At 43.9% G+C, this 24,178-nt stretch overlaps 1 protein-coding gene across 2 annotated transcripts; it reads left to right on the forward strand.

Annotated features, from left to right (window-relative positions):
• The first annotated feature begins 3,450 nt into the window (after positions 1–3,450).
• On the forward strand, positions 3,451–22,289 carry SNRNP70 (small nuclear ribonucleoprotein U1 subunit 70). Of its 2 annotated transcripts, none has more exons than XM_083162262.1 (10): positions 3,451–3,609; positions 5,710–5,865; positions 5,951–6,013; positions 11,517–11,571; positions 11,705–11,769; positions 11,897–11,959; positions 13,273–13,354; positions 19,035–19,136; positions 19,353–19,441; positions 21,211–22,289. In XM_083162262.1, the coding sequence occupies exons 2-10, from the start codon at positions 5,719–5,721 to the stop codon at positions 21,943–21,945; spliced, it is 1,401 nt and encodes a 466-aa protein (XP_083018388.1). In that variant the 5' UTR covers positions 3,451–3,609; positions 5,710–5,718; the 3' UTR covers positions 21,946–22,289. The 2 variants fall into 2 exon arrangements, with proteins under 2 accessions (XP_083018388.1, XP_083018387.1); XM_083162261.1 differs by having other exon boundaries at positions 19,353–19,440; positions 21,204–22,289.
• The last annotated feature ends 1,889 nt before the right edge of the window (positions 22,290–24,178 follow it).

Raw genomic sequence — 24,178 nt, forward strand, 5'->3', positions numbered from 1 at the left:
TCTCCACGCAGTGGAGAAGGGAGAGAAAGCGGGACCCGGGTTCGGCAAACGGCTCTGCCCTGGTACAGAGGACGGAGAGCCGCTGATCACCACGCCGCACAGCGGGACTCCAGTACCCTGGTGGTGATTGACAGGAGGCAGGGAACGGAGACGCAAAAGAAACTGTGAGTCTGGCCCTGGTGGCCAATATTGAGTGCATGTACAATATCCTCCCCATCAGTAAGACCTAAGGGAGCTGGGCAATGCAGGGCAGGTTAAGGAGAGGCGTGCCTAGTTCCGCCCAAACAGACCACGGATGGTGACTATTTTCCCATTGGATTCCTAAGCCCGTTAGTCCAGCAGTATTACTGAGCCAAGGACAGGTCGCACATCGGCCCCAAATGTCTTCAGAAAGTGACCCCCAGCCTAGGCTACTTATCCGTAGGAAGGCCTAAGTGATATGCGCCCAGGCTACTTATCCGTAGGAAGGCCTAGCTAATACGCATCCAGGCTACTTATCCATAGGAAGGCCTGACCAAAGTGAGACTCCAGCTATTGATCCATCGGAAGACTGGGCAGCCCGTTAGAGATCCCTGCCCCGGGGAGTGGTACATTAATTCCTGTGCACAGGCCGAGCCCTAGGCTTGGGCCCAGGACAATAATTGGGTACTGGTACCATTGGTTCACGTAGTGTAGGTGTAGTGTACCTGTTTAGCAAGAATAAGTAAGATATATAAAGTGATTTAGGAGAGTAACCCTGATGTTGTTTGACCGCATAAGTTTTTTTGTTGTCTATCGTATCCAATGTATGTTAAAAAGTCTGATTCAAAAAGTCTGATTCATACCGAAGTGTGCTAAGTAGGGTAGCATTGTTGCAAATGCTAGTTGCTAATGATGACCAATAAATCTATACCTGTTCTCTAAATCTCATCCGACTGTTGCCTTTTCAATACCCCGGATTAAAGATCCGAGCCGGACCGTGCACTCCACACTAGCATCATGCTGAAAGCTGCCCAAATGAGTAAACTGAGAGGCTTTTAGGTAAAAGTCAGCCAGTGTGTACAGGGCTTTAGTACATATGCACATACAGTAGAACAGTGGTTCCCAACTCTGGTCCTCAAGTACCTCCAACAGTGCACGTTTTCCAGGTCTCCACACAGAATCAGTGAAATAACTAGCTCCACCTGTGGATCTTTTAAAATGTTCCTGAATAATGAATGCACCTGCCGGGTGACCTGGAAAACGTGCACTGTTGGGGGTACTTGAGGACCAGGGTTGGGAACCACTGCAGTAGAACATATGGCTTAGGGATGGCCATTGATTATCCGAAATCATCAATGGTTTATGGCCAATGTCAAATAATTTTGCTATTGATGGGAGGTTTTGCTTTTGCTTTCAAAGTGCTGGGACACAGAGCATAACTCTGCCTCTGACACCTGTGAAGCCAGGGCCAGTGCAAGGATTTTTCGCACCTTAAGCAAAACTTCTCCTGTGCCACCTGCCCCCCCCCTCCCTCCAGGCAGCCACTACTCTGGGTGCCACATCAGCCCTAAAAAGATCATATCACTACTGACCGAGATGGCGGGGGGAGGGGGGGGGGGTTTACTGCTAACGCTTTGCCCATTGTCTGCTTAGTTATGCTGTCAACTGCGTGGTGGCTGAAGTGCTTCCCATCACTCCTCCCCTGGATTCGGAAATAGTGCTGGGGGAAATTGGAATCTGCTGCTGCCACCAATGCTTAATTTATTTGTTGGGCTGAACAAAGAGCGCCCTCCAGTGGTCGCTGCCTTAGGCAGCTGCCTAAAGCTGCCTAATGGTAGCTACAGCCCCGCGTGAAGCCCTGCCCACACGTTCTGGTTGGCCCATGGGCCAGTCAGGCAAAGAAAATAGATAGGTAAAACGGATTCGGCATGAAAAGCCGGCGGTCGGGATCCCGGCGTTCAAAATCCCGACGCCGGAATCCCGAACGCCGAAATCCCGACAAGGGGGGGACGTGGATCGCCCCCCGCCCTTGTGGGCTCGCTGCGCTCACCATGCAGCGGGCCCGGTGCCTCGCTACGCTTGGCACACTAATTTATTCTCCCTCCGAGGGTGTCGTGGACACCCACGGGGGGAGAAAGTGTCAGGATTTCGGCGTTCGGGATTCCGGCGTCGGGATTTTGAACGCCGGGATCCCGACCGCCGGGATTTAAACTGCATCCCGGTAAAACTATTGCTGGTCATCCATCTCATAGTTCTTTACTAGCAATGACCGGTTGCAGTATTTCCATCGATGGCGACTGCTCCAATGGCCATCCCTAGTTTGGCTCAGGGGCATACGGTGATTAGGGCGACACATTTTAGGTCTACATACTTTGAGTTGACCACTGAAGGTTGACATGGCAGAGATCGACACATGAAACAGGTGGACATGCCTAAGGTCGACATGGTTGTAAGCATAGTTACCCGGCTCCTGCATTCTGCAGGAGACTCCCTGAAATAGCAGCAATCTCCCTCATTAGTCTAGCAATCTCCCTTATGTCACCTAGCACACATTACACTGTTACATCATAGTTACCTCCCCTCCTGCATTCTGCAGGAGACTCCCTGAAATAACAGCAATCTCCCTCTCTCCCTCATTAGTCTAGCAATCTCCCTCATGTCACCTAGCCCACATTACTGTTACATTTTTGAGGAAAAAAGGAATGAGAGACAGATACATTTACATTGAATCATCAGCGCCATTTCCCAGCACTTTACCAAGTATAGCAGCTCTTACTAACTGCTTTGGGGCTCATCTACATTAGGATATAAGTCATTTTAAAAGATTCCCCTCAGATGTAGCAGTGCACACCCACGCTTCTAGGTACCACGTTCACAATCTTTTCACAATCTCTCCATATATGCAACTAGACACGCCCTTTGGGAGGAGCATGACACGCCCCGTCAATGGGGTGCTGTGCAAAATTCTGCTACCAACTATAATCTCCCTGAAACTAGTTTTCAAAAGAAGGCAAGTATGGTTTTAAGGTTGACACAAACCTTAGGTCAACAATGGCAAAGTCGACATGAGTTTTTCACTTTGTTTTTTGGAACCGACATGTGCCAACATGACCTAATATCCACTACAGCGTGGTGGGAGAATAAAATAGTGTGCTGAGCATAGGGAGATGCATGGCGAGCACAGCGATCAATGCACAGGGAAACACAATGAGACAGTGTCCATGTCGACTCTGTCAACATTAGGGACAAAAAAATGAAAACCTCATATCGACCTTTAGACTGTCGACCTTATGCTTCCAACCATGTGGAACCTTAGGCATGTTGACCTATTATATATGTCGACCTAAGCCATGTCGACCTTCCATGATCGACCATATGTATGTCACCCTAATATATGCCTACCCTAATGCAATGACGCATAACCGGATCAGGAGCTTAGAACTTTTTGACGACGTCACGGGCAGCGCGGCAGCACATTGTAACGCAGTGATCTGTGTAGGCGTGGTTTCGCACTGAAGCGCGTCCGGCCCTTGTGTTGGCGGAGGGATCTGTGTACGCGCTGACTGGGGCCTGGTCACACGCCGCGCGGCAGGCTCGCAGTAGTGGCAGACGGGTGGAGAGCGGAGCTGCAGCGCTCTCACCGGCTCGGTAAGGACGAAGGTGTGGGGGGGAGAGGAGGTCCGGGAAGGAGCGGGGTGGCTCGGGTTGGTGCCCCGCCGGTCGTGGGCACGGTTGGTGGGTGCAGGCGGCGGATAGGCCAGGGCTGGGTCCCCTGCTCTCTCACAGTGTAAGGCCCGAGCCCGTCTCCCGCCTCGGGGTCCCATAGAGGCTTCGTCCTTTATGCGAGATGGCATGAGAGGAGGGGGCCTGTAGTTCCACAGCAGCAGGACGGACTGGCTATAGAGTGGGCTCAGTATCCCATCCTCCCCGGGGAGGTATCGGGCCCGGGGACTGGTATGTACCGTGAGTGCGGGCGGCCGGGATCGCGTTATATGGGGAGCCCGCCTCGTGTCGTGTGGGAGCTGAGAGCATCCGGGTCCTAGCATGGGCATGTTACTGTATAGTATCTATATTATAGTGTGTAACTATATATGTATCTATGTCTGTATCAATGTGTGTGTGTGATATATAATCACACGCACTCACTGAGAGCAGGGTATGTTGCACACATGCCCTGTTCCTCCTCCCCATGTTATTATGGCTCTGCCCTTGGTGCTGGACCCGTTGCTTGTGGCATTCCGTGTTACCCATCTCACCCTCCTGTTGAGCTCTGGCACAGAACAGGGTTTACGTGGAACAAAGAGGAGACATGGCAGACTGCTGCAATGTGTGGGACACAGACCCATTGTACAGGGTCACAGACTCCTATTTTAGGCTCATGCCCTCACCTCCCCGCACAAGTAAATAGTGTGTTGTGATATGCACGGCAATGGCAGTTAGTGCGCTATCTGGTGCCATATGGTTAAAGTAGATCTAGGCCCGCTGAAGCCTCCATCCTCACCGTGTATACTGGTTAATATACAGGGATCTGCAACTAACTGGGTAGTGCTGTTTAATATACTTTAGATTTAGTGTCTGGTTCTCAAAGCAAAGGAGGGAATGAAAGCATGAGGGCGCACAGGGCGATATTATTGTGGATTCAGTGTTGCAGGGAAAATACACTGGTGAAACAGCTGCCTTCACAATTGCCAGGTACTTGGGGATCTTTAAGGAATAATGTAGGAATAATGTTTATGATTTATTAGGGTTAATTTATAGGGTAAAACATTTCTGTAGGGTTATGTAGAGCAGCAATACAAACATGTAGTTAACGGAGTGTTGGTGAATCACAAAGGTCTAAAATTGGATGGATTTATACAGTTATGGCTTTCCAGCTATGGCGATCCCCTCTATAATCAGTATTTTCCCAAATGTATCAGTCTTTCTCCAGGGGAAAACATACTATCACTTTACAGCAGCAGAAGTGCTGCAGTCATTGTTAATTGTGTATACACATGGTGCGATTTTGACTATATAGACAAAATCGACAGCATGTTAGTTCAAACTTGTTTAGCCGATTTCAATCCCAATGCTCCAGCCCGCGATGTTGTATTTGCAGCAAAATCTTTCTACTATATCGTAACGAGAGCCATGCTGCTCAGTGCGATTTTCATTACATTGTTCGGCATACACACTGAGCAACAACTCCCAGTATTTCTGTCTTTTAAGCCGCAGTCATGCAAAGTTCTGTATATCTGGTACATGGCAAAACCGTAACCTGCCACTCCACTCCTAACGGCTCCAATCCAGTGTCCTGGAAAGTATCCAATACTGTGGATATAATTAGCTGTGTTATTAATCTTATTTAAGCTAACTTTTTTGGGATAAGAGCATCTTTTCCATTGCAGCGAACGGGTCCGGTTGCCCGTTTATACCGCACTGCGATCAGGGTTGAACTCTTGTTCAATCCATAACGCTTGCCGCATTAAAATCTTGAGGTCTCACGACCCCGGTCAGATCGTTTATACCGTCTGCAAACCTGGGATTTTGCACGCTCCTATGCAAACTCCCAGGTTTGCAGGACTGGGGTGAAAGGGGTATAAGTCACTTTGATGCTTCTATGGGTTGATAGTTTTATAATAATCTCACAGGTGACATTGATTTAAGGAGGAGTTATGTTTTTGGAGATGGTGCATTGTAGAAGGAGTTTGTTGTTGTGCACAAAACACTTGTGTTTTCTAACCACTTACCAATTTTTTTTAAATACAGTTCTTCACAATGACGCAGTTTTTGCCCCCCAACCTGTTGGCTCTGTTTGCTCCCCGAGATCCAGTTCCATACCTGCCCCCTTTGGAGAAGCTACCTCATGAAAAACACCACAACCAGCCATACTGTGGTATTGCTCCTTACATTAAGGAGTTTGAGGTGAGGCCTTTATCAATGATTAAATAGCTGTATTTGAATTATTGTCGACATTGCTGAATTGAACTAAATTGTATCCTGTGCGCAGGACCCTCGTGATGCCCCGCCACCGACCAGAGCAGAGACCCGCGATGAACGGATGGAAAGGAAGGTAAGACTTGTAAACCCGAAGTATCATGGGACATAATTTAAACACTGGAGGCCTAATGTAACCGGCAGCAAGATTCTAACTGAGAATTTGTGGAGTTAACAGATTAAAACCTTAATGTTTAGTAACACAACCCCAGCTTGGTTTGTCTTGCTACATAATAACACTTAAAACCTGACTGCTGACTTGCCAAAATCTCAGCTGTTCCTGCACCAAATTACATTTTGCCCTACATATATGTGGCTCACACACACCCGAGTTCTTCAGTTGCTTAGTGCAACAAGTGTTTGTGTGAGATCACCTCTTCTGACAGTGCTTGTGTATTTCACACCACTTACAGAGATACCCTAATATCCCCAGTAAAACATTGGGAGTGAAAAACTGGGTTTTTCTGGGCTGTTTTTATTGTGCTATCCTATTGGGTCACTCGATAAGACATGTTTTCGGCGGAAAACAAGAGAAACAAACCGTTTTTATCTTAGCAGTGTTCAAGATTGGTTACTAATACCATTCAGTGAGCTGGGGGTTAACAAATTATTTTTTTTACTTACTCAAATTTGGAAGCACTAATGGGGTTTTATCTTAGCAGTGTTCAAGATTGGTTACTAATACCATTCAGTGAGCTGGGGGTTAACAAATTATTTTTTTTACTTACTCAAATTTGGAAGCACTAATGGGGATAACTTATTACCAATGATCGCCGATGATGGGTAATATGCTTGCTCAGGGGGTATCTAATTTGCCCCGATGAGCTGGCAGGAGCCGCGGCTTATTGGGGCAAATTCAATATACCTGAGCGAGCATATTACCCATAATAAGCAAAACTTTGGTAATAGATTATCCCCATTAGTGCTTCAACATTTCTTCAGATAACGTTAGTTGGTGAATAATTGTCTGATGCGCATATGTGGAATGCCTTCCCCCAAGATTTTATCAAATATTATCAGGTTTTGTAAGAAAGTAGCCCTGAATTATTATTCATCCCTGTGAAAGCATAGGGTCACATGGTATACTGGGCTTGAATAGTCATTTGAATTGGGGCTTTTGAGCAGATATTACAAGTTTCGGTGAATGAAGCAAAGGTACAGGGAGGTGGCTCTCCTAACAACTCCACCCTTCAGTAAACCTATTGGGGTACATTGCAGTTAACATTCACTTCATTGTGACTGTAAACAAATCATGCAGTGTGGTCAAAAGGTTTTCAATTCACATGCGCATCCATTTAGCATGAGCGGATTCAGGAGCATACCAGTCATCTTCCAGGCAGGTTTACAGAAGGAAATCACAAAGGGTCTGTGTGAAATCTTTTAACGGCTTCTTTGTTCAGTAAAGTAAAATCCTAGTTCGGTGGTTCTCAAACTCTGTCTTTGGGACCCCCACACTTGTGATTCTGTGAGGAGACCTGCAAAGCATGCACTGTGTGGGGTCCTGAGGACCGAGTTTGAGAACGTGTTCTAGATCCACTCACCATGGTGAAAGAATCAGGTTTAGAATCACCACAATAAGGATGTTCTGATGAGCCTATACTGTTACTCCTGGGACCGCACACAGAGGTCTGATTCAGATCTGACCTCCAAATTCAGAATTTGTAAATCAAGCGCTTATCTAACAACTGTTTGTGTATCATTTGCATGCACATGGGTAAATGGCTACAGAAAGTGCATATGGATCGCAAACCAAATTCCCTAGCAATTTGACAGGATGCCGGCGTTTGTGGGTGGATACATGCCTTTTCTGGGTGTGTCTGAAAAAATGCAGACACTATTTTTGAGTAGGTTCTTTGACGTCAGCGGCCACCACTTCCACCCTGTCTTGCACAGATTAGGGAAAGCCTCAGATACAGTGGCAAACTTTTTTGATGGTTTGGGAATTGTGCATGGATCAGTTTAGCCAGGGACCATTTTCTTTCTGTCTGGGCGGCGACTTTCTCTTCTCCTCGCATTGGTGATAAGGTAATTGGGTCTATTGTTTTTCTCTAACAATCAACAAACTTACAAAGCCAGTGATGTACGGATAGGAGTTTGAGCTTTCACTGGTTTATCTTTAAAAAAGTCAGTCCACACAGTCTCAAGCGCTCTCCCCCTGCAGCTGCTGAATCCCAGGTGAAAATATTCAATCAATGATTATTTCAATGGACAATCTCTATGCAGAAACAGGGATTATCTGCAGCGCTGGGTTAATGTGCAATTCTTTATATGGGGTTCGCAGGTTTTCAAAATTAACAGATTGTTCCAGAAGTTTTTTCTTCTTTTACTTAAAAAAACTTTTATTTATGAAGCCAATATATATGCAAAAAAAACTTTTGCCAAAGATATAAGTAAAAAACTTTTCCCAAAGATATGAATAAAAAATTGCAAAAAATACAAAATATAAAACACAGTATACAGTCTCGTTCCTTGCAGAAAAAAAGTTTTAAAATAGGCTCACCGGACCTCTCGGGGGCAGAATCTCCTACCACTTAGATGTTTCTCAGTGGGATTTCTTTAGCAGGATGAAATGCTGCTCCTTCACTGGTACTCTTCCCTTCAGGCACCACACTGCCACTGTGGTGACCCTTCGGGTTTTCCCTGTGTTTGGATAAAGTATTCCCTCGTGTGTAGGAGATAGGGACAGGTAATCCTTAGAGCAAAAAGAACACACAGCCTGCGTTCCTCTCACCAGCCAGCACCTGCCTGCGCTCGCAGTCTGGCAGGGTCACCGGGACGCTGATCTTTAAATGTATGCTGTGGGGCTCCGATGTTATCTGGATACCTCTCCCAGGCTTCACTTGAATGTATGTGAGCCTCTCGGGGTGCGATTGTATATACCCCGGTACTGCTCCCTTGTGTCTGGCGGCTTTTTACTTTTCTGTGAGCTCCAATCTCCAGCTGCTCATCTACTAGTTTCAACCTCTTGGGTCTTTCTCAAGATGCAGCTGGAGAGTGTAGCTCCTGATTATTTATCCTCCCTGAGAGTTCCAGTTTGCCTGTTCCTGGGCTTCATGTTCTTTCTTGTACATGTTGCCCGGCTTTCTTAAAGTTGTATACACATATAAAAAAGCATGAAAAATTCTTACACATAAAATATATAAAACCAGATACATAAATCAGGTATATAAAACAAGATAGGGATATTTCTATTTGTAATGCAGTTAGAATACAAAGTCGGCACGGGTTTTATCTGGAGTGAGGTATTGAGGATACGTTATAGAAACCACTTTATTTCGAACTCCCCATTTAGCCCGTTTGGGTGCAATGTATCTAACTCGTAGATCCATCGCATTTCTGCGCGGGCCAAATCACTTTTTTTGTCCTCTCTTCTCCAATTTCCCTTCACTGAGTCTATTATTTTAAAACTCACAATTTTATTTAATGAACATTCATGCACTTGTTTAAAATGGGCCGACATACAGTGTGTCTCCACCCCTTTTCTGATATTATTTAGGTGTTCTCTTAATCTAATTTTGAACTGCCGACTTGTTCTCCCTACGTACTGTTTGTTACATGCACACTGGATTAAATAGATAACGTTGCTGCTACTGCATGTAACAAAATGATCAATTTTATACTCCTTTCCTGTAGTGGTAGATGTGAAACTTTCTATTTTGTTTCCCTCTTTGTTCTTACATTGTTTACAGCCGGCACACATACCGCAGCGGGAAAAAAAAGCAACCATGCACACAAGGGTTAAAACAAAAGGATTTTTTCGCTGCGGTATGTGTGCCGGCTGTAAACAATGTAAGAACAAAGAGGGAAACAAAATAGAAAGTTTCACATCTACCACTACAGGAAAGGAGTATAAAATTGATCATTTTGTTACATGCAGTAGCAGCAACGTTATCTATTTAATCCAGTGTGCATGTAACAAACAGTACGTAGGGAGAACAAGTCGGCAGTTCAAAATTAGATTAAGAGAACACCTAAATAATATCAGAAAAGGGGTGGAGACACACTGTATGTCGGCCCATTTTAAACAAGTGCATGAATGTTCATTAAATAAAATTGTGAGTTTTAAAATAATAGACTCAGTGAAGGGAAATTGGAGAAGAGAGGACAAAAAAAGTGATTTGGCCCGCGCAGAAATGCGATGGATCTACGAGTTAGATACATTGCACCCAAACGGGCTAAATGGGGAGTTCGAAATAAAGTGGTTTCTATAACGTATCCTCAATACCTCACTCCAGATAAAACCCGTGCCGACTTTGTATTCTAACTGCATTACAAATAGAAATATCCCTATCTTGTTTTATATACCTGATTTATGTATCTGGTTTTATATATTTTATGTGTAAGAATTTTTCATGCTTTTTTATATGTGTATACAACTTTAAGAAAGCCGGGCAACATGTACAAGAAAGAACATGAAGCCCAGGAACAGGCAAACTGGAACTCTCAGGGAGGATAAATAATCAGGAGCTACACTCTCCAGCTGCATCTTGAGAAAGACCCAAGAGGTTGAAACTAGTAGATGAGCAGCTGGAGATTGGAGCTCACAGAAAAGTAAAAAGCCGCCAGACACAAGGGAGCAGTACCGGGGTATATACAATCGCACCCCGAGAGGCTCACATACATTCAAGTGAAGCCTGGGAGAGGTATCCAGATAACATCGGAGCCCCACAGCATACATTTAAAGATCAGCGTCCCGGTGACCCTGCCAGACTGCGAGCGCAGGCAGGTGCTGGCTGGTGAGAGGAACGCAGGCTGTGTGTTCTTTTTGCTCTAAGGATTACCTGTCCCTATCTCCTACACACGAGGGAATACTTTATCCAAACACAGGGAAAACCCGAAGGGTCACCACAGTGGCAGTGTGGTGCCTGAAGGGAAGAGTACCAGTGAAGGAGCAGCATTTCATCCTGCTAAAGAAATCCCACTGAGAAACATCTAAGTGGTAGGAGATTCTGCCCCCGAGAGGTCCGGTGAGCCTATTTTAAAACTTTTTTTCTGCAAGGAACGAGACTGTATACTGTGTTTTATATTTTGTATTTTTTGCAATTTTTTATTCATATCTTTGGGAAAAGTTTTTTACTTATATCTTTGGCAAAAGTTTTTTTTGCATATATATTGGCTTCATAAATAAAAGTTTTTTTAAGTAAAAGAAGAAAAAACTTCTGGAACAATCTGTTAATTTTGAAAACCTGCGAACCCCATATAAAGAATTGCACATTAACCCAGCGCTGCAGATAATCCCTGTTTCACTGGTTTATATATGCTCTTGAAATGCAAACAAGGACAATACGTTCCAGTGATTCTGTTCATATGCCGCTGTCTGTAAAGCCTTTAAAGATCTAGGCAGTGTTTTCTACAGATGTTGTTTTGTTTAGCACTATATGGCGCATGTTAAGGTTTGCTGTGTTCTCTGGTGTCCAATGTGCAGTGTATAAAGGAGAGGGGTGGTAACAACCCACCTGTCAACGTCTGTAACTGGCTCATCATTCCTAAGCTACTTCACACGTTACATGATCTTGTCATTGGTGGGCTGAGTGATATAATGTGACGATGGGTCATTTATTTTAATTCCATTTTTGCAGAGACGAGAGAAAATCGAGAGAAGACAGCAGGATGTGGAAAATGAACTGAAAATCTGTAAGTACCATATAGATCATGGTCATGTGTGCGGCTCCTGCTGCCTATGCAGTTTAATATTTTAAATACCTGCTTAAACTGCAAAGAGAACTGACCAGACATCTGATATTATTTATTTTTTCTTTCCGATTAGGGGATCCACACAATGATCAAAATGCCCAAGGAGATGCCTTCAAGACGCTGTTTGTTGCCAGAGTGGTAGGTTTCCTCCATATGTAGCCTATATAATACGATTTCAGTAGAAAGTCAGTTTAATTTAGTAGAATACGGTTTATTTTGTTATGTGACTTTCACAATTGTATGTTTTCTCAATTGAACATTTCAGAACTACGACACAACGGAATCAAAGCTGAGAAGAGAATTTGAGGTGTATGGACCTATTAAACGGGTATGTATTGGCGTGAAGACAGGCTGCTTCTTTAGCCGTTTGATTGGTCTGCCCATTTTCTTTTTTTTTTTTTTTTAGAATTTTTATTAAAGCTTTTTTAGCTATTCAACAATTCGTAGTACTAAGCATATACCGAAAACAACGAAAATGTAACATGTAAAGGGGGGAGAAGAAAAGAAAACGGGGAGAGCGGGGAAAAAAAGGGAGTAGGGAGCATAGAACACAAATGCACAGTTCAATTTACCAGTCTTAGTTGAGAAGAATAGGACAGAGGCGCACACATACATATTGCGCCTATTACAGAATGCAAATAATAACCATAAGAACAGATGAGAAACACCCACAACTCTATCAACATTAATCGGTTTCTAAATGTAGCGAAGCTCCTTCTCCATCAGTGGTATATACATGCCAACTGGACTGTTTCGTGAGAGGGGAGTAGGGAATTCTTAGGGTCTCCGTTTAAGAATCTTGTTTTACGTATAAATGCAAAGGGAGGGTGGGGTGGAAAGCTTCCAGTTGTGCAGCGAAATCTCCGGTAGCTATGAGTATGTCCTAAGAGAATGATGGCTAACCTTGACACTGCAGCTGTTGTTGAACTACACATCGCAGCATGCCCTGCTACAGTTTCTCTTTGGCCATGCTAAATCTGATGCAGGGCATGCTGGGATGTGTAGTTCAACAACAGCTGGAGTGTCAAGGTTAGCCATCCCTGTCCTAAGATATTAGAGTATGCATTTGAAAGCTCAGGAGTAGTGCGATATTTTTTTGCACTTTAACCATAGATAACCTTGCTGTTAAGTACCTAACATAAGACAGTAACTAGTAAAGGACACCTCAGTCCATCTGCTGCTCTGCCCCCTTTCCGCTATAGAGGTCCTAGTAGAGGGCACCCCAAACCCAGTACTGTCCTTTTTCAATGTTAATTTCATTATCACCTAGATTAAGGGTGGTCCTTGAGATCTACCAACAGTTTGTTTTCCAGACCACCGGTGGATCTCTCGAATGTGTCTGTTAGGAATGAATGCATCACAGGTTTGAAAATCTGATCTTAAGTAATGACTGCACCTGTGCACCAGCTGTTGGTAGATCTTGAGGAACGGTTTGGCCAGACCTAACCTAGACAAGTAGGCTGTAAAATCAGTGCTGGCTGGACATCTAGCAGCTAGTTAGTGGTGTCCACCCAGGGTTGGGGTGAGCAGGTTGGTAACTGGACCCTTGTGGATTTATTAGGTGACGTTTTCTTATAATAGAAATGCATTTGTCTTATTGTGAGTAGTTTAGATGATTAAATGTGTTTTCCAAACCTTCAGATCCACATGGTTTACAGCAAGCGTTCTTCAAAGCCCCGTGGATACGCCTTCATCGAATACGAACATGAGCGTGACATGCACTGTAAGTATCTTTTTTATTTACCTTCATTTCATTTGTAGCCTTTGTATATATTAAATGTTATTACAGTGTAAATAAGTGTAATGCCCTTAACGTAAAGGGCTGATTCCGGAAGGTAAGTTATCAGTTGTTGACGTGGGTACCCGAATTCCATTAATCCCATTGCTACACTCAACACATAGGGGAGCAAATTGTTTATGGCTGTAGGTAGTAGGTGCCGGCGATAGGCTTTTTTTGGCTATCTGGCAAAGCATTCTGGGGTTTGCACAACATCTACAGAGCTACCGATGGCCTGGACTTGTTTAAATAGAGCCAAGCAAGTGGTACATTTGCCAGGAGGAGATTTTTATTTATTTTCCCATTTATTTTTGACTATTGGGTGTACGTTGCCTTCTGTAGATGATGGGCTTTTTGTGCTCCGATATGAAAGTATTTAACTCCCATCATGCACCAGTCGCAGAGCAGAAGGTTATACGGGAATTGTGGGAAGGAGTACACGGGTGCGCGTGGTAGAGAAGTTTTTGCACTGTAGTGATCCGCTTTTCCAGTATGGGTATGGTATTCTGGATTGACGGTCGTTTCTCCGCCATTGGGAGCCCGACAGGCTGGTGAGCGTGTTGAAGGAATCTTGCGGGGCTCTCCACCTACTCTATTCTGCCTCTGGGGTCCACCAGGAAAAATAGCCCCTATCGGTCTGGATTCCGATGTCTGAGAAACGACTGTCGGCGATTCATCCGGCACCCTCCAGTACACGCGTTGGTGTTGGAAGGACACAGAAATTTTGCTGCAACAGCTCCCAGGTTCAGACCACAATAGATATTGTTGGTATATAATCTGGGATTACTGTAGTGCGGGTCCTACCATATGTGGGCAGATTTTGATGGGCAACAATGTTTTAGTTATGCCATGAGTTCCATTAACATTCTGGAGCAGTAATCCCCGCACAGTAATGTGCTTTATGCGTCCAGTTACACGTGGCATTAGTCTTACAAACCATAGGCCACTTTACCTGTTTGGTTTCCCATAATGCATCAATAAAACATGTACTTAGTACACTAGATGTATGCCCTTTCTCAGTAGATGTCTGTTGCCCATCTTTGTACTGTGAAATGTTTTCTACAAAAAAAATCTGTACAAAGTGTAATGTGAGTGGGGTGTATTAATTTTGTGTTCTTATTGCCACTGCAGCCACCATTGTGATGGCAATTGCCACTGCTGGCTTGCAGCTGACGCAAATGCTCCCCTTTACAACATCTCATTGTATGGTTGGTATAAGGGTTTGTATGATGGGTAAGACTTTGCAGCACTTACACACAAGACACAGGGAGGCAGACTAAGCAGCAGTAGCCCAGCCCCTAGTTATACCGGACAGTGTAATACCTACATTACACAGGCATCAGCCTGCCTAGTGTGAGGCAAGCAAGGGGGTTAGCAGGAACACGATTAGAGATTATTTCCTCATATTCCATGCACGACACCAAGAAAATGTTATTAACGACTTAATCTCTCAATTAACTACTTCCCCTAATTTACCACACAAGACAACAAGAGATGCTTGGGTAATTAATTAATCAGGGAGGAGGGGAATTCTATACCATTGTAACACATATCAGCCTGAATCAGTGAGTGGCTGAGACACAGGGCAGGATAAGGACTAGCTAGCTTCCTCCATGGCTGGACTTTTTCTCCCCTAGCAGCAGTTAAGCGCTTGGACACATACAAGAAAGGGGGTGCATGGGAGGTTTTTGTGAAGAAAACTGCTTTCACAACATGTACGGCTTCAGACATTTTACTCAATGCTTGTAGGGCAATTAACATTTTTTAGGCCTTCCATTTAGTTTTAAAGAAACTACAGACCATGGCCTGAAATGGTCTTAATCCATATTCAGTATTGATTTTTACATTTTGGTAAGTTCAAGTAGAAACTGGAGACAGCCACTGTGTTTGGTCTCTAACACACATTCAAGTTTTTTGCAGTACACTTTTTTTTTTTCTTTTATCACGTGCAAGTTAAAAAAAAAACTTTTTTATATAAAGAGTGCCATACCACAACTTTTTTTTTTTTTAAATAATACACTGATTTTATTTTTGTATTTCTTTTTATTTTTTGGAGACCTCATTTCCTTAAGAAACCAGTGCATCTGGCCATAATTGTAAAAGGGGGGTATTCAATCCGCGATTCTGATTGTCGGAACATCTCGACAATCGAAATCCCGGGCCGTTTTCGGTTCTTCCGACGGTAGTTCGACAGCTGAATTCGGTGTTCCGTCTGTCGAGTGTCAGAGTCTGTGGATCGGCAAAACTGCTGTGAATTTGACAATCCGCAGCAGTTTCCGACAACCGAGATCCGACTTTAGGGGATAAAAAGTTGGATCTAGCTGCCTTCAATGTTGTCAGCGTTCAATAGGCAAGTGCCACTTTTTCTACTGGCAGCGGCACAGATTGAATACCCCCCTCTTCCCTCCCTCTTTTGGGTCAGTCTTCTGACCTGCAAAAATGTTTTTTTTTGTCCCTTATTCCATGCTAAAAATAAACCTCCATCTGCTCGGAAAGGTAAGGTTTTTAGGTAAAATTATTGTCTATGCCTAAAGGCTTTCTAGAAAGGGGTGCCGACCTCCAGGGAATTATCTGCCAAGCAGATTTGCCAGCTGTTAGTGCCTCATGTGAGGCCCAAACATTAAGCTGGTGTCTGAGCATTGAATATAACTGCATTTGCTGCATCTAAGGCTTTGTCCAAGACCTGGTGCGATAATAGATCCTACTAGCAATTAATTTTATTTCTCTTCATTTTGCGTCCCAAATCTTGTACATGGCCGGGGGTGCATCAGAATGAAGTCTGCCTGGCAGATTGAGTTGTCCGAAGGCCGAGATCCCTTTTTAGGTTTGTATATGGGCTGTTTTGCAGAGGTAGTGGCGGGGTTAGTTTTTAGATATTATATATTTTGCTAGTGTAGGGCAAATTAAGTTTACTTGTGAACTTGTGAAATGCTTCGGCAGCCACATTTTCATGGGCCAAGCAGTGCTTCCATTACGTCGGGGCACCATCACAAATAAGCCACCGATCTGGCGGTTTGTATTTGATTTCGTGACTTCATTCTATGGCCTTTTTGCATCATGATGGTTAGAAGCCCAATGCTGCTTTAAGAGATTTCAGACAGCATGCTGGCAAAAGGCACAATTTTTATTTTATTTGATATTAAGTTTACTTAGCCAGAAATTTATGCAAATGTTGAGTTTAAGCAATGATTTTTGGGTGGGTGTTTTTTTTTTTTTAAGGGTGTTATTTAGAATGGGATCTTAGTTTAGTAGTTTAGGGATACTGAGAAGCAGGTTTTACCTTTTTTGCATGTGTGACTGCTCATTAGAAGCACTCACAGATTGTAAAACTTACTAGCTTGTGCAAGGTGAGATGGTGAGGGCCCAGGTAAGCCACAGCAAGTGGAGACATCCTCTGGCCTTCTCGTTGGCGCATGATGCTTCAATCAAATAGAGGCAATTAAAGAATCGCCAGCAAACCAGCAATGGTAATTCTTCGCTTTTTTAAGGATGAAGCTGAAGACTGCTTGGATGGAGAGGGGTAGGTGTGGGAAGTAGGTTTGTGTAAGTGAAACCGGCCATGTTGCAGTTGTTTTTGATTTGTTGAAGGTACCGATCACCTGATCAGGTTTCTGGTGCGCACAATTCACAATCTGTGTCCTTTTAGTCTCGGCCTTGATCCCAACTGTGTCTTTGGACATTCTACTTCAAGTGCAAACTTGCTGTCTCTCTCCCCTTTCCACTTCTTATTCCCCTGACCCCTTTCTTCCAAACTGCCGGCATGAGAAGCCATCTCACTAGTGTCGCTTTTGGTCCATTGGTCAGTTATACGTGGTTTAAGGTTATCTATTATTCTCTTAGTGGACATCTGGCATTAAGGTAAGGTCCAAGCTGTTCTGGTTTGTGCCACGAGAACGCCTATTCAGGACAAGTGTGCATTTGTAAACATTTCATTTAATAAAATGACTGCCGTTCCCGGGTTACAAACCAGGCCAGTTCCTGGCAGGCTAAGCAACCCCCCCCCCTCCCCGAACATTGGCCAGGCCCCTGTCATGTCCCTTTTTTTTAATACAGTTGTCTGTCTCTTCTTAACTGTCTTGTTCATAAAGCTTACTAACCTCCAAAGTGTCAATTTCCTACCGTTGCAAATGTCTGGCATCTTTCTAAGCGTACCTATTAAATGGTTAAAACATGAACCAGCTTAGAATCTTGATCATACAATGTAGAATAATTGACCTAAAAATCAAATGGTATACCGGGAAAAGATTCCTTCTACAGCGATGTGCTGCCTATCTGCCGAGCAGGTAAGCTTGGTGGAAACCAGTAAGAGGTTTTCGAACTTAAATCCACCTCCATGAGAACATCTGAAGCTCTACGTAAGCTTTTGTCATTTCTAGCATAGTTGGACTCTTTGTATGGACTTAATTACATATTTATTTGTGGTTAGTTTGAAATCGACAGCAGTTTCCCTTTCCATGCCGTGTATAATTCAGAAACAGAAACTGCTCCCTGTGCTATTTGGCGCGAGTTATCCAAAGGAGAGACTTGATACTGTGAGATGGCAGATTATGCTAGATATGCAGACGATGCAAGGCCGTAAAGACTCAAAAGGAGCCTGTGTGTGTATTAGCCACAGTCGGCAGTCATTGGTGTCCTGCAGCCGTCAACTATTATCCGTACGCAGTAAATAAATGCTTGCAATGGATTTATCTAAAAAGCAGCTGAGACAGGTAAGCGTTTCTCAGCTGTAAGAAATGTCCTACTTTCCAAAAAAAAGAAAAATATAAAAAAAAGGACCTTCCGAGATTCAAACATCCTTTCCCAAGATATCGTCATGAAATTCGTTGAATTTGAGGCGGTAATTTGAAAGTTTTTGTAAGTAGTTTCATCAGGTAACTTTTTTTATTTTTTTATTATTTTAGTGGTTCTGTCTAGTGCTTCTTGCTGTATTTAACTGTAGCTATTGACTTACCCGTGTTTTGTACTTTTCAAAAGGGCAAGTATACACTTAGGACACGCCTAGCTGGCATACACCTCCCCCACATGCTAGTTAGCCACTGAGCAGAAAGGAGTGACGTCTGTTAAGTCAGATTCAGTTTATGTAGTTAGAGGCATACCCCATCTAGAACTCACAATGTTATTAGTGCACACAGACCTTTTTTATATGGAATATTCTGAAACCATTTTCTATAACCTGCATTTTTCTCCCTTTCAGCTGGGTGCAAACAAGTGGGAAACATTGGGCAATGGGAGAATGATTTGGGGGTGGGGTGTCTTGGTAACAGTCACTTTAAAACTGCTCTTTCTGGACAATGGGGATGTTATTTAAACCCCATTTGCCCAGAAAATGTCGATAGGTTTTCTGCTAAATCGATGCTACCAACTGCTTCACTGCAGATTTGTGACATCCCGTTAGATTATTGATACCACAACACGAGGTGCTGCGGTTTTATTCCTTTTGAACCTCTTGGAGGAGTAACTGCTTGAATGTTCTACATTTTAGTATGCAGTTGTTGTTTTTTTTTCTCTGTATGTTTGGTTTTATTTATCCCCTTTCAGTGATTTATCATAATGGGAGGGGGGAGGGACGGGGGACACTTTTTAGCTAATGGCTGCTTTTTTTGCTCTTCTGGGGATGGTGTTACAGCGGCATACAAGCACGCAGACGGGAAGAAAATAGATGGACGGCGTGTGTTGGTTGATGTGGAGAGAGGACGTACTGTGAAAGGCTGGCGCCCCCGCAGGCTCGGTAAGAATATTGTCAGTCGCTGCCTGGTCCCATGAAGGATCCGCAGTTAAAACGATGGCATCAGTTGTCCTAAGATATATATATATATATATGCTGAAACACTTGGCAAGAGTTAAACCGTTTTTGATGACTTATTCTGCACAACAATACTTAAATCATTTCCGATTGTAATTAAACAAGGGTCTTATTTGATAAACTTGCAATTATGTATCTTAGGCGGTGGTCTTGGAGGTACGCGACGCGGAGGAGCGGATGTTAATATACGGCACTCTGGCAGAGATGATACGTCTAGATATGATGAAAGGTAAGGTTGTAGTGTTCTGCCACCTGGTGGTATGTTTTTGCAGTGCACAATGTTTCTAAGTCATTGCTAGCCCTTAAAACAATGGACAACTATCTACCAATGACAACCATCCGCCATTGTACAGTCTTGCCCAGCTTATTCCCTGCTTTCAACTCCAAACCATAGCTCTGTTTTGGGGGATTTTTTTATTCCCCCATTTTAAAATGATTTTAGTATTCCCTTCGGGAGGAGGGTATGAGTCGGTGCAGGTCCGACCTCCGGATTCCATCCTATTCACTCGGGACCGCGCATCGGATGTCCGACGCATATGATTTGGCCAGTATTGGACCTGGGTCAAATCGGACTAGTGTATGGGGGCTTTTACCGAATTAGCCACTGTAGTGTAAAGGTGGAAGAAAGACGTGATAATGCCTCTGTATAGGTCATTGGTACGACCTCCTCTAGAGAACTGTGCTCAGTTCTGGAGGCCATATCTCCAGAAGGATATAAATACATTAGAGACTGTACAAAGAAGGGCAACTAAAATGGTGCATGGCCTACATCACAAAACGTACCAGGAAAGACTAAAAGATCTTAATATGTATACTTTAGAGACGGGAAAGGGGGGACATGATAGAAACTTTCAAATATATCAAGGGCTTTAACAAGGTACAGGTGGGAGACATTCTTCACAGAAAGAGGAGCAACAGAACACGAGGACATGCACTGACACTAGAGCAGGCATTCCCAACCACGGTCCTCAAGGCACACCAACAGTGCAGGTTTTAGTGATATCCAGGGTTCAGCACAGATGGTTTAATCAGAATCACTAAGGTACTAATTAAGTCACCTGTGCCTCAAGCCTGGATATCTACAAAACCTGCTCTGTTGGTGTGCCTTGAGGACCGTGGTTGGGAATGCCTGCACTAGAGGGAGGAAGATTCAGGGGAAATTTGAGGAAGAATTACTTCACAGAAAGAGTAGTAGATAAGTGGAATAGCCTCCCATCAGAGGTGGTAGAGGCAAATACAATTTAAACATGCTTGGGATAAGCATATTGATATCCTTACAAAAAAATAAGGATCAAATATGGTTTGAGGTAACATGTTTTAAAAAGGGGCAGGCTAGATGGGCCAAGTGGTTCTTATCTGCCGTCAAATTCTAAAAAAAAAAATTCTAAGGTGTATGCTTTAATTTAAAAAAAAAATGATACTTTCTAGATACCTTGAAGTATTTATAAAGACCTTCACAGGAACTTTTCCTTCATCCTGTACCACTGCGGCCTACAAGTTGCACCACAATTGTTCTGGTTGTATGGGTGCAGATGGAGGTGCTGTAGTTTATTTTCAGACCTTTCTAGATCCAGTAAAATTGTCTTTATATGGAACTTGTTTGACAGATATTTTCCTGTCCCCAACGTTCTGTCCTTACTAGAATGCAAAATGTTGCTAGCACATACAGTTCAGTGTATGTAATATGGAATGTGACGGCGTATAAGAACCACTTGGCCCATCTAGTCTGCTCCTTTTTACTTTTTGGTAACCTCAACCCTATTTGTTATATATTTCTTTGTAAGGATAGTCTTTTTTGTTTCTCCTAAGCATGCTTTCATATCTCTTAATTTAATTATAAACGGACCATTTTTAGAACCAACTGAAAAAGTTTCCTTTTTTTAGGTGCCAACCTAAAGCACAGATTTCTTTCAGTCATGGCTCTGAGCTAGTCATTCTTTGAAATGTACGAATAATGACTCACAATTCAGTAATTCTGTTTGTACTTACTAGGGATCGTGACCGTGAAAGGGAGAGAGATCGCCGTGAACGGAGCCGCGGCGAGCGGGATAAGGAGCCGGTGCGAGAGAGGCGCAGGACTCGTTCCAGGGAGCGCCGGAGGAGGACACGAAGCCGTGAAAAGGACGAAAGGAAACGTAGCAGAGAAAAGAGTAGGGATAAAGATAAGGACAAGGATAAGGAGAAAGATAAAGACAAGGACCGAGAACGCAAGCGCAGGAGTCGTAGCAGGGACCGCAAGCGTGATAGGGACCGCGATAGGGAAAAGAAAGAAGATCGTATTGAGGGAGAAATTCCAGGTTCAGTGGAAGTAACTAACGAGGACTTGCCAGCTGTTGATGTAGCAGTCGATGGCATCGAAATGAAGCCTGAGCCAGAAGAGAAAAGCAGAGAACGTGATAGAGACAGGGAAAGAGACAAGGACAGGGATAAAGATAGGGATCGCGATCGGGACAGGAGACGTAGTCATAGAGACAGGGATAGAGAGAAGGACCGGGAAAGAGGAGACAGAGGAGATAGGAGACGTGATAGAGATAGGGATCGAGAACACAAGCGGGATAGAGACCGAGGTGACCGCAGTGAAAAGCGAGAGGAGAGGGTCCCAGACAACGGTATAATTCCAGAACCAGTTGAAGAGACTAGCCAAGATATGTACTTAGACCAAGAATCGATGCAGTCTGGAGACGGATATTTATCCACAGAGAACGGCTATATCATGGAGCCTCCCATGGAGTGATCTTATTTATTCTCGTGTAATCTCCATCCTCAAAAGGAACTTTTTCTTCCGTAGCCAGACTTCTGTGCATTTAAGAGCCACAGCCACTGTTTCCACTTGTGCATACAACTTGGACTCCCCCCAAACATGATTTAAATGTGGAGTTACTAATGCTTTTCAACATTAATTTCAACTGCATTGGGGATTTTTTATTTTATTTTTTGGAGTTTTTATTTTTTGTAGGTGGGTATGTTTTACAAGTTTATGTAATGGTCATCCCTGATCTTGTGTAAAGTTGCATACATATGTTTTTTTTTTTTTGTTTTGTTACATCCTTTCAAAAATAAAATCATTTTAATGTTCTATTCAGTAGATTTTCAGTTGTGTTGGTTTCTGGTGGAGGAGGGGCTGCAGAAACTGAAAGGAAGTGGAATTTGACATAATCATCGACAGACTTGTTTTTTTTTTTTTTTTTATAAACAATTAATTGAACTTATTGTCCTTAAGCATTGGAGTTTGCTGTGACATTTGGTTATTACATGCATCAGTATTTATGCCTCATTACAGCACTGTTGACCAGCATCTTACAGAGTTGGTGTACCTGTCCTCCTCCCAACTGCAGTTTATTGTACTGTTTTTAAAGCATTGGGTAGTTGACTTCGAGCCAGGAAGCTGAGCACTAGCAATAGACCCTTCTAGATCTTCTCTTTGGAAATTAGTGTTGCTTCTGCCGCCATTGATAGGCATGTCTTGCCATTGTATGGATACTCAAGAAGTTCCTGTTAAATACATGGCTGGGAAAGAAACCAAATTCTACATCAGTGTCCTGGAAATAAAACCAGCTGAGAACTCCCCAATAAGGGCTCACTGCAGGATTGACCGTTCCAAATTTATTTGGAAAATGTCACAGCTGGGTTACACTCAATCATGAGGCACCAATGGCAATGAAGAGGTTTTCAGAATGATGACATGGGCAGATTATGTAAATGTTTGCACTATTTATGCCTGGAGTAGAGGTTTGGGAGGCTAGTTTCCCAAGCAGACACCATAGAAGTTTCTCAATTCGAACAATCTTTCATCTCGGGGTACATTTCTACACAAGGACCTCTCGTATAATGGTGTCTCTTGTTTTCAGAATCCATGCTTCATTCTGTTAGAGGACGTTCTCCTAACCATGTTAAAAGCCAGTGTTAGCTAGTCACAAGACATGGAGAGGCCTTTATTGCTACATCTGGAGGCAGGATTTCACGCTTCATCTCTAAGTCCCCCCATACGTTTGTCAGACTTGTCATAAGGACAAGTCGGACCCGATTGTCCCAGCAGCTCCCCGGAGGGATCACATGCGATGGCACTTGCAACTCCCGGGGAGCTGCAGGGACAATGGGAGCGGGGGACAGCAGCGGGGATATACCCACGACCAGAGGGCGTGGTGCAGGGAGCCAGGCAAGATACCGCTGAGTGGGGGGGGGGGAGCCGGGTAGGACAAGACGCTGCAGCAGCGCGAGTGGTGGGAGCAGCAACTTAAAAGAAAAAGCCCATGCAAACGCAAAGGAAGCCATTGATTGGCTGAGAGAGGTCTCAGCCATTCAATGGCTTCTTATGCGTTTGTATGGGCTTTTTTTTTTTTTTTGGAAGTGCTCTGCTGCTGCTCTAGCCACTCCCGCTGCAGCGTCTTCTCCTGCCCGGCTCCCTGGTACTCTGCGCCTGATCCCTCCGCCCGGCTATGGTAGGTCCCCCATTGCGGGGGAGCAAATCTTATGTGCAGCCCGTCCGACTTCCCAACTCCGATCCGATGCGCACGGGTCCGCGCATCGGGTCGGAGGGGATGTCTCCATATGCGATTTGGGACGATTTCACGGCCCGATTCATTCGAATCGGGCAAAACCGTGCCCAAATCGCATAATGTATGGGGGCCTTAAAGACACTACACTAGTGTGACTTGTCTGAGGACCTGATTTTCCTCGAACTCCCCCAGCATCTCCCCTGGAGTCCTTCCATACAATTTGGCACTTGGTGTGCCATTTTTGCATGCAATTTATTGCATGCAATTTATCGCATGTAAAAGGACTGCCGTGGAAGTTCAAGGGAAATCAGATACGACATATGGCAGGTGGTAAGCATGTGTAGCAGGTTCAATCACGCGGATAAGATGATATGTAAAACACGTGCTATTTATTTATTTATTATTTTTTTTCTTCCTCCTCTTAGCCTAATCAGTCAATTGTTTGAGATCAGCCAAAATCACACTAGTGTA

The sequence above is a fragment of the Crinia signifera genome, chromosome 19 (assembly GCF_055691185.1).
Source record: "Crinia signifera chromosome 19, ASM5569118v1, whole genome shotgun sequence".
Taxonomy (NCBI): domain Eukaryota; kingdom Metazoa; phylum Chordata; class Amphibia; order Anura; family Myobatrachidae; genus Crinia; species Crinia signifera.

Coding starts and splice junctions, on each gene's coding strand:
- SNRNP70 (XM_083162261.1), top strand. CDS start 5,719: ATGACGCAGTTTTTGCCCCCCAACCTGTTGGCTCTGTTTGCTCCCCGA. Junction 5,866..5,950: donor CTTACATTAAGGAGTTTGAG/GTGAGGCCTTTA, acceptor TCCTGTGCGCAG/GACCCTCGTGATGCCCCGCC. Junction 13,355..19,034: donor ACATGAGCGTGACATGCACT/GTAAGTATCTTT, acceptor ATGGTGTTACAG/CGGCATACAAGCACGCAGAC.